At 30.0% G+C, this 10435-nt stretch overlaps 2 protein-coding genes and 1 non-coding gene across 4 annotated transcripts; 1 reads left to right on the top strand and 2 right to left on the bottom strand.

The window, feature by feature from the left end:
* Nucleotides 1-2702: 2702 nt before the first annotated feature.
* LOC137834922 (uncharacterized) lies at nt 2703-3367 on the bottom strand. The gene has a single exon (XM_068643165.2). The coding sequence runs from the start codon at nt 3268-3270 to the stop codon at nt 3025-3027; it is 246 nt and encodes an 81-aa protein (XP_068499266.1). The 5' UTR covers nt 3271-3367; the 3' UTR covers nt 2703-3024.
* A 2200-nt stretch (nt 3368-5567) lies between these two features.
* Nucleotides 5568-8271, bottom strand: LOC137834926 (uncharacterized). 2 transcript variants are annotated; one of them, XM_068643169.2, is made up of 2 exons: nt 7426-8271; nt 5568-6061 (listed from the first exon to the last, which is right to left on the bottom strand). In XM_068643169.2, the coding sequence occupies exons 1-2, from the start codon at nt 8057-8059 to the stop codon at nt 6054-6056; spliced, it is 642 nt and encodes a 213-aa protein (XP_068499270.1). In that variant the 5' UTR covers nt 8060-8271; the 3' UTR covers nt 5568-6053. The 2 variants fall into 2 exon arrangements, with proteins under 2 accessions (XP_068499270.1, XP_090158185.1); XM_090302059.1 differs by having other exon boundaries at nt 7402-8155.
* Nucleotides 8272-8331: 60 nt separating this feature from the next.
* On the top strand, nt 8332-8413 carry TRNAS-GCU (transfer RNA serine (anticodon GCU)). Its single transcript has one exon. It is a non-coding gene; the product is annotated as a tRNA-Ser (tRNA).
* The last annotated feature ends 2022 nt before the right edge of the window (nt 8414-10435 follow it).

The following is a 10435-nucleotide window of genomic DNA, read 5'->3' on the forward strand; positions in this document are numbered from 1 at the left end:
TTCAATTGTTTTTATTTGTTAATATCTCAAAACAACTTTTCTCGTGAAAGATAATGTAGTGCTTCTAAATATCTATTACACACTTCAAATCTTAACAATTTTCCTTTCTCAGAGTGACAAATACTGATAATTTTGAAAGGATTTTATATCTAAAAGGGTTACTTTTTTGCCTTGTTAGTTTGGGCAACATCACTAATTGTATCATTGTGAACTTTTTCTTCTTCTAACGAAATGACAAGAACTATATATTTAGATTAACATTACATATATACTTTAGGTGAATTATGTTTTAAAAAAAAGTTATGACATTAACTTATGTTTCTATAGTGTGCACACCTCACCTAAACAGCTAATTACGCGAACAAATACAAATCAGTACCTTAAAAATAAGCTAAGTGAGAGATTAACTAAAATGTCGTACCTAGTGTCAGACTAATATAGAAATTAATCACAAAAATTGTGTTAACCTAGGTCTATAAACACGACGTTTCAACCAATCTCTATAAATAAATTGAACAATTTCATACTAAGTACATATTTATTAACATTTATCATATTCAATCACTAAAAAACTGAACATTAACTTCAATATCAGATAATCTTTTTCAAATACCACAAATTTTGACTAGAAGTCGACAATCAAACATAGACTTCTGTCAACACCTAGAAGATTGAAGAACAATTTTAACCAGTAGAGAAGATATTCCCGACCCAAACAGGAAGAATTTTTACAGATAAAATACTTTTTGGAATATTTAATTAGCTCAATAATACAATTATTTTATTAAATTTCACTTTATTTATCCTAAACTAAAAATACACAAGAACATAAAACAGGTATATTTACCCAAAAATAATAATTTAGTCTTGCTTGTAAGATACATAATAATACCAAATTAGTCTCCCAAATTATGTATACCAAGCAATTTATTTTTTAAAACGATAAAAACCATTTTAAATATCTTCTAAACTAACTGATCGGTCATTTTTAATTCCTAAAATTACTAAACATTAAGAATCATGTTGGCTTGTTGTAATTTTAGGTACTACTTTTTTTTTTATAGATTTTTAGGTACAAATTAAAAGATTAATATGAATATTTTGTAATTTCAATTACTAAACAACCTATGCTTTCTGAATTGACTTACTTTATTATTACTTGAAAGAAATAATTTGCAACACTTTATATGATAGAATAAACACGTTGGCGTCTCTGCAAAGTGTGGCTCAAAATGGAATAATCTTAATGTTTTGGAATTAGTTAAGAATGGAATATCCTCTTTTCATGTTTTGTACGCATCAATCTCAACTTTTCAAATAAAATCATCACAGCTTTCAAATTTTGGATAAGGTAGTTATTCAGATAACGTTTAGTCCAAAGAGTACCATAGGTTTAGCTTTATGGCCATGCTACATTTTGATAAGTTTTTTTCTATAAAGATTTTATTAGGAAAAATAATAAAGTTAATAAAATTACAATTAGTTTATGCATATTAATTTTAACTTGTTTAGAAGTTTTTCTTTTTTCTTTTTCTCTTCTATAAAGGGTTCTATAAGGGGTGTGAAAATTAATTAAGGGACATGTTTATAGAAAAAAGAACAAAAAATTTAGAATTAATTTTTCTATAAAATAAAAAATTAGTTTATGTATAAGTTAATTTGTAAAAAAAATTCATTATTTTTTTGAAATTTTACTTTTTACTTGTACTTAAATAGTTTTTATTTTATTAAAAATTTCATTTCATTTTTTTTAAAATTTTTCTCTACTAAAACTATATATATGGAGAATTTTATTTATTCCTTAAGATGTATGAGGTATCAGTTATTATTTCTTTTGAAATTCAATTACTTGCTCGTGATTTGATTTTTATGTGTTAGGTATGGTTTTATAGATGTTTAAGGTACTTAATGCCTTAAAAAGTATGAGGTGACAATTATTTATTTAGATAAATATAAGATATATTATTGACTTTTTGACTCCTAATCAATATTTAAGACCCTTAAAGAATATCAGAAAACTCTTTAATATGACATTTTGTTCTCATATCCAATAATATTTTCACTTCAAGTTCATTAAGATATTAATGTTAAATTCAATTATCATATCTGATTTATTTTTTCACTTTATAATTTCATTACTCGGTTACAATTCTATTTTTTTATAATATTTGACAGTGCAAGGAAAAAGAATATAATATATATATATATTATTAAATAAAAAATAATTTTAGATATAAAAAATTAAATTGAATAAAATTTTATAAACTAAAAAAATAATAGTATCAAAATAGTTTTTATTAATAATATAAGTCATTTTAGATAATATTTTTTTAGTGTATAAGATACTATTTAACTTAGTAAATATAACAATTATTTTTTTTAAAAATTAATTATTATTTAATAATTTTATATAACTTAGTAAATATAGTAGCTATTTTTTTTTAAAATTAATTGTAATTTAATAATTTTATATATAATGTTGAAACTTTCAACATATAATAATTACCATAATTATTATATGGTTGTTGACTTGTTGAGTCTTGAAGTGTTAATTTCATTGGGATGTCAAAGTATCACAATGAGGCATTGCATATAAGTTTTTATTAAAAGAAAAAAAAAATCTAAATCACTTTTATCCATGCAGCTTATGCTAATTGTTAAGAAGTTTCTCTTCTTTTAGAGGTTCAGATGGAAACAAGAGGTAAAAGTAAATGAATATTAATATATTCCAATCACAAATATTGTACAAAATTCATCATAAAAAAATGAATGAACAAAAGAATTCAATGCCTACAAGCAATAATTTTGGAGTGTTTGACTACTTCAGCAATAGTACAAGAAACAGAAACAATTTACACACAACTTGGTCTAGTTTAAGGTTTCAAACTACAAGTCCTTAACCACAATCACGAGATCATGATTTTGGGGTTTCTGAACCTTAATCATGGCACCCCATAAGCTTAATTTTCCCAACCTTCTGCAATTTGTAACCTTAAAACCTAAAACCTTACTATTGACAATCACTTAACTTTGAAGAGATGGTGATTTAGGAGTCTTTGGAGAAGGAGAAGGTTCTCCTTCAGATGGAAAATCAGAGATCAAAGCCAGCATCCTACGAATACTGACAGATCTTGCAGGTCTGAAGCTGTTGGATCTCTTGATGTTCTTGGAGAAGATGTTTGATGAATTGGAAAGGATAAGGTACACCAAAGCTTGAACCAGTACGAACACACCAACCTTAATCAGCATGTCTCCTAAGCTGCTCTCCATCTTTTGAAGTTGAATGCAACCAAATATGATATGAGTTGATTTGAAGTGAAGAATGAAGAATGAAGGGATTGATGATGAATGAGTTATGGAGAGAAATGAGATGCGTCCTTTTATAGAGTTTAATGCGTGTAATGAGTTGGAAAAACCATTTGGAAAAGTATGGAACACACCATGCAGTTTTGACCAAGTGTTTGACGTTGGAACTTTTGTTGTCATCTAGAAAATTGACGTGTGAGAAAACGTGTTGAGAGTGTAGTGGCCATATAAAAGTATGATATTTGAAGGAAAAAACACCCCAATGAATGAGGAGTTTTGCATGTTGACCTATTAGGAGAAGTTGAGCACGTTTTGTGAAGAAATATATTAAATTTGGTCAATTTGGTGTTTCTGATGGCAGGTGCTGATTCATCGCTTCTATCTAAACAATGTTCTTACAAGTTAATAATTGTTTAATTGGTTTGTCTTACAAGTGAACGAAATTTCTCACCTTGCTTCTTTAGCCATCGGTGACGACATAGATTTTACTCTTTGTTCTTGTGGGACACCATCTCATGTTGTTATTTCTTTAATATGTTTTTTCTATTTCATTGAATCATATTGTTAAATCTCAATGCTAATGCTATCACAATTATTAATCTAACAGATTTTTACCCACAGTAAAAATCAAATGTATGACTATTCTCTTTTTAAATTTATTTGTATGTTTTTCTTTTTATAGTTTTTTTTTTGGAGGAAAAAATGTGAGTTTTCTCTCACCCATCTTTTGTAATAATTGCAGATAAATTTAAAATACAGATGTCTTTGAGACAGTTTAAAAAATAAATTATTTATATGTTTATTCTATATATTCTATTACTAATAATAATAATATTATTAACTATTATGATCAATGAGTTTTTTTTTTTAAGTTTAATTTTGAAAAATAATTAGAGTATTATTATTCTAATTTCAATTAATAGATTCGTTTCGAGTTGACGACAAATGTAAAATATTATACATCTGCTTGCGTTTAAATTGGAACAACAAAAGCAAAATCTGTACGTCTCTGCCTTACCATCATAAAGTTGAAAACCCTTTAAAGGGTTCTGAAATGAAGTGTGTTTGGGTGATCCTTAGATGTGGGACACATAGGTTCTTCACAAAACGCAATTCATCAAAAAATTTCTCTCTCAATTCTTCCCTCAATCACTCAATGCCTGCCCCCACCTCAACAACTAACAAACTTCTTACTAACAAATTTCAAATATCCAATAACATAACTTTTTCCGTAAATTAAAACATAAGAATTTATAGAAATTATGTGAAATAATGTATAAACTAATTTTAACTTATAAATAAATTAACTCTAATTTGTAAACAAACTTATTCTATTTTTTTTATAGTTTTAAGAAAAAAAGTTTGTCCAAAATATATTCTTATCCTGTAATTCATATGGGCTAAATTTATTTTTGCATAAGTTTTGAATTTTAAAAATTAATTTCAATATGTTTGGTATTTTAGTTTTAGTTATAATAAATAATGTCTAATTTAATATATTAATTCTTTTATTTTATATCCGTTTGTTAGAAAAATATTACGAAACCACTATTTCATAAGAAAACTTAAGTTTAAATTTAGTTAACTTGTGAGATTTTTTTTTCTCTTTTACTATTCTTAGATGATAATCTTTTAGAAGATTACCATACAATAGAAGACGTAAGACTTAAAACAAAGTTCAATGAATAAATAGTTTGAATTTATGAAGTCTTAAAAATCCATTAACAAGTTGACCCATAAGTTCCAAACATACCAAATCAACTTTTTGCACTTGTATATAAAATAAGTATTTCACTCGAAGAAAAATATATAAAGACATGTAAAAATTATACATACCTTTGAATCATCCCAAACAATACTTAGTCTATGTTAAGTATTTAAAAAAATTATATTTTTTATTAAATTATTATTGTTTAGTCTTTTTATTACGTAAAGTAATATAACTATTTTATTTTGTAATTTTAAGCATAATCTTAATTACATTTTATGAAAAAATCACATTATTTCAGTTTTTAAATTAAAAATAAAAACTAAACCAACCATAATGTAGTTTGATAAAGATAATTAAGATTCCAAAGTTTTTTTGTATTGTTCACGTTTGTGATATTATACTTGAAACTGCTTATTTTCTATGCTCACTGCTTATGATTAAAAAAAAAAACCGTTTTACCCGTTATCTGAAGCACCAAATTGTTTAGTTAAGTGGTGATGATATAATTAACCAGCTGCATTCGTTCACTAATTATAGATCAGAACACAACTTACACACAACAACAAAACTTGCATTTTAAGGCTTTTCTTTCCATGGAACACAGCCACACTCAAATAATTCAATCCCTCAATAATCTCTTACCTTAACTACAGAAATATTGGCAGCAAAAATATCATCTACTGTAAGGCCAAAGCAGAAGATATTCAGTGGGAAGGATCCATCCACTTGAGCAATTCATACATAACACAAATGAAAGCTAAATTTTACACGATATTTTATTGCCTAAAATGGAGGGGAAATTTGGCTAAGGAAACTCAGTTCCTAAGACCAACATAGATAGTGGAAGACAGGAAGAGAAGTGCACATTACTGGTGCACTCCATCAATTTATTGTATTTTTGGCTATAACACTACAACTAGCTAATTGGAGATTCCCAAAAAAGGAGGGAAAGAAAAGAAGCAACATAATCGTCGGTGCAGATTTACACTTGATAAGACGATCTGTGGTGATACAACTTCAACATTATTTTAATACACTATATACCTGCAATCATATATCATAACAGCAGCACCATTAGTTTATAAGCAACAATTGAGTCTCTTTCACAGTAGAAGATGTATGATCAAGAAAATTGAGTGACGAAGACATTAGAGTAAGCTAATTATCCCACAAGGCATTATTAGTACTTATTAGTTGCTATGCTTATTTTGAGCTGATTTAAACTTGTCTTTTAATGTAAGCATTTTTGCAAGTATTTGTGAGAGTTTATGAAACTAACTTGGATTTCTCGGTAAGCTGTTCTTAGCTTATATTTCAACCTTTACAAGATAGCTTACCAAAAAACTAATTGTAACTTCTAAGATAGTATTTAAACGTATCTAGAACTTGTTTGAATAAATTTCTCCAGAAGTCTTATTAGAAGAAAAAAAAATAGCAAAAGTGAAATAAGTTTATCCCATAATCTAAAATTAGCTTATCTAAAAGTTAAAATCAACACTAAGGAGAAGTTAAATGATTTTAACTTTTTCTAAAAGGTTTATTTTAACTAATTCTTAAGTAAATTGTATCGTATAATAGCTTTCTTTTTCATTCTAATTTTTTACTATAAATACTTACGGAAAAACTTATCTAAACATGATCATATTCAAGGTCTCTAAACATATACTTAACGAGAAGTTTATTCAAACAATTTTTCAACTAAACAAAAGCTTATATATAAGACTTACATAACAAACATTTATTCATTAAGCTCTTAATTAAAATGCTTAGATCCAATCCCATTCTGGCATATAAAGATAGAATCGACTATAGTCTACTGACACTCCTCCCCTTCCCCAGCCCAACTGAAGGGGGAAAAACCAACTTCAAGTCAACTACAAACATGAAATTCATAACAACTTCTAGGCAAAACAAACCACCAAAAATTTCCAGTTTCAGCAATCTTGAACTATGTAATATCCACTCAGTAATCATAACGTATTCCCTCTTTCAACAAAATCAACCTTCAAATTTCAAGATCCCAGTTGAAACACGCAATTAGGATTGACCATCAATAAGGCTCTTCAACACTTACAACAACACACACATTAACCTAACCAAAATTCTATACCCTCTCAAATGGTCATCTCCAACCAAAATTGGAGCTTCAATCAAATTCACAATTATCACAATATAAGTTTACACAGAGGATCTGTTTGGAGACATTCTCCATAAGCAATTATACTGGAGAAGAATAGGAAGAAAAATTGAATTTCTTTATATTTTTATTTTTAAGTTTCTTCCCATTTTTCCCATCTAGAGTTGATTACAGAGCAGAATTGTAGTGTAATTTTAGCATTAAAAATGCGATGCATCTAAGGCAACGAAAAGAAAAGACAGAGCACCTTAAAGCAAAGGCGCTTGGGTACCTCGAGGTTCGCCAATTTGCGGGCGGTTCTCGTTCTCTTCGATGAGCGCGTGGCGCGAGGCAATGTGGCTGAGCGTGGTCCTCAGCCCGTAGAAATCCTCCTCCGTCAACTCCGACAGCCTCGCGATCAGCTCCCGCCGGATCTCCGTCACCACGCCGTCACCCTCCTCTTCCTCCTCCTCCGCCGCCGCTTCTTCCTCCAGGCGGAGCCTGCACAGCGGGCAGGAGGCGTGGAGCTCGAGCCAGGGCGTGATGCAGTCGGCGTGGTAGAGGTGTTTGCAGGGTAACTGTTTGGCCTCGGCGTCGAGGGCAATTTGGTCTTTGCAGACGGCGCAGAAAACGACGCCGTTGGGGTCGAGCGCGGAGAGGAGCGACGGGGTGACGTGGACGGAGGGGAGAGGGCGGGGTTTGGTAGGAAGGGGCTTGGGGGAGAGCAGCAAGAGCGCGTCCTGGAAGAGAACGTCGAAGAGCGGTGATTCGGCGTCGTTTTGGGAGAAGGGAGAGTCCATGAGTTCGAGGAAGTGGGTGTGGCAGTGCGGGCAGAGGAGAGGCGAGGGAGGGAGCGTGAGGGACACGCTCATGTCGCATTCGTGGCACCAGTAGGTCTTCGCTTCGGGCTCCGCCGCCGTCGCCATCGGAGGAGGAGGAGGTGGGTGGTGGCGGTGGCCGCGGGAATGAATGAGGAGAGAATCAGTAAAAATAATAATAATAATGAGTGTGAGGTGTTGAGTTGGGTGAGGAATTTAGAGAGAGAAAAAAAGTGGGACCCCCACCGACTCTAGTGCTTCGTTTCTCTATCGCTTTTCCCCTTTTTTTGTTTCCTTCCATTTGGTACCTTCCCTAATGCAACCTTTCACCATAAACAAATTTCCTTTAAATAAAACTTGATTGATTCATCAACAACGACGTCGCTTTGGCCGAGTGGTTAAGGCGTGTGCCTGCTAAGTACATGGGGTTTCCCCGCGAGAGTTCGAATCTCTCAGGCGACGATTTTTTTTTTCTTTCTCCTTTATTAAGAAAGCCATTTAAACTAATAATAAATTTAAAAAACCTAAAAAAAACACTGATATTTAATTTTTAAATTTATTTTCAGTTATATTTATGAAGTGTTAAATTTTAGAGACCGATGAGTCAACGGATGGAATGTGTTGATTAATTTGTTTGATGAATTAAATTAAAGCATGATTGGTGGTGCTACATAAATACCAATTAAGCGGAGACTTCTCCTTTGGGAAGTTATATATCATTTAAATTTGTGCTTTAAAATAATGCAACTTATTCTAGTTAGGAAGAAAAAAAAAATGTATTGTCACGTTAGGATAAGTAATTTTTTTTTTCTATTTAATGTTTTAAAAATAGAGTTGTTCTGTTTAAAATTTATTCATAAACAAATAATGTAGCATTATTTATATATTTATAGAGTTCGGTTCTTCTATCACGATTCTTTTAGGAATCTTTAGGTGAGTTGAAAGAGAAAATTATGTATAAATAATTTTCTTTCTTGAATTCCTATAACTTTTGGGTATGGAACAATAATTTTTTAATTGAAAAATATAAAATATGAGTATTTACTTTTCATGATTTTCACCTTCAACCCTTGTAATGAGCTAAAATAATTAAGAAAGGGTTAATAAAATGGAAAAGGTTGTACAAATTAGAATTATTGGAAGGGTTGGTCAATTTGATTAAATAGTTCAAAAGACCTAAATCATATCAATAATATGTAAGAACAAGTAGTGTAAAAAAATCAAGTTCTCTTCTAGAATATCTATAAATATAAGTAAATCACACAAGAAATAAAATAGGCTCAAATTTCATCGAACAGACGCAAGCATTTTGCTTATATACTTCATCTAATCAACTTTTGTTGGGTTATATGAAGTTGATACACGGTCAACATTCATTGGTACACGTCGAAGACTTATAAATGTTTACTTTGTGTGTGCATGTTGTAGGAACTAATTGAAGAAAATAAAAAAAGACAAAAGGTTGTAGAAACTAATGAAAGGTAAGTGCACAAGATTGCAAAATTGTTGAGGTGATCTCATACATTTTGATTTACTTCAATAGTATATATAATAAAATTAAGCTATAAAATAAAAATACTAACAGGCTTGTAAAGTGATCATTAATGCAATAATAACAGTAAAATAGTTTAAGGGTAATAAAATCAGAATTAATAATAATAAAATATGAATTAATAACCAACAGAAATGTTATTCTATTTGTTTCTAGTAGGAGGATCTCACTTTGAAGTGTTGATATAAGATCTTTTTGAAGAATGTGCTTAAAGATGTTGTACGCAAACAAGTTTTTTAAAAAGGCAAAATGATAATTTTGCGAAAGTCAACAAGCTTTGATGAGCCCTATGCTTTACACACTAAAGAGGAAATAAGTTACCTACCCTAGGTCTGATAAGTAATGTCGTGTATCAGAGCATTTATGTGAAGAGATATTTATGCGGTATTTAAGATGAAATACATATAACCTCACAATGGTTCTTGAAGGATTTGCAACAACTATTTTCTTCTCAATTTTATATAAAGAAGATCTCTGTGAAGAAGAAAGATTGAAGAAACTCTTCTGATGAATATGAGAACAAGTTCTTGCAATCTTAACCAATCTTTAACCTTCTATTTATGAGAAAGAAAATTGTTTATTTTCATATTTATCTAAAAAAGAGTCTTTATCAGTAGGCATTTATCTTTTAGTGAGTGAAACCTATGAATGTTTAGTTCACAACCTTAATGCAAACAAAGTCTTTTAGCCATGAGTGCTTGACTGAACAATACTCGTGCTTAGCTAGAAGTAGTTGTGTTCTAATTAATTAATACTTGTGTTTAGCTAGAAATTGTTGTATCCAAACAGTACTTGTAGTTTAGCAACAAGTGTTTATATCCAAACAATACTTATAGTTTACGAAAAATGGATGAGTCCAAATAATATTTGTCTTGTAACTTGTAATGTTAGTTTATACTAATGGAACCTTAATTGTGTTGATAAAAAATTGA

Source organism: Phaseolus vulgaris, chromosome 5, assembly GCF_051622355.1.
Source record: "Phaseolus vulgaris cultivar YP4 chromosome 5, ASM5162235v1, whole genome shotgun sequence".
NCBI lineage: Eukaryota > Viridiplantae > Streptophyta > Magnoliopsida > Fabales > Fabaceae > Phaseolus > Phaseolus vulgaris.

Bases quoted from the DNA above. Each gene is read 5' to 3' on its own strand.
- LOC137834926 (XM_090302059.1), bottom strand. From the start codon at position 8,059: ATGGCGACGGCGGCGGAGCCCGAAGCGAAGACCTACTGGTGCCACGAA.
- LOC137834922 (XM_068643165.2), bottom strand. From the start codon at position 3,270: ATGGAGAGCAGCTTAGGAGACATGCTGATTAAGGTTGGTGTGTTCGTA.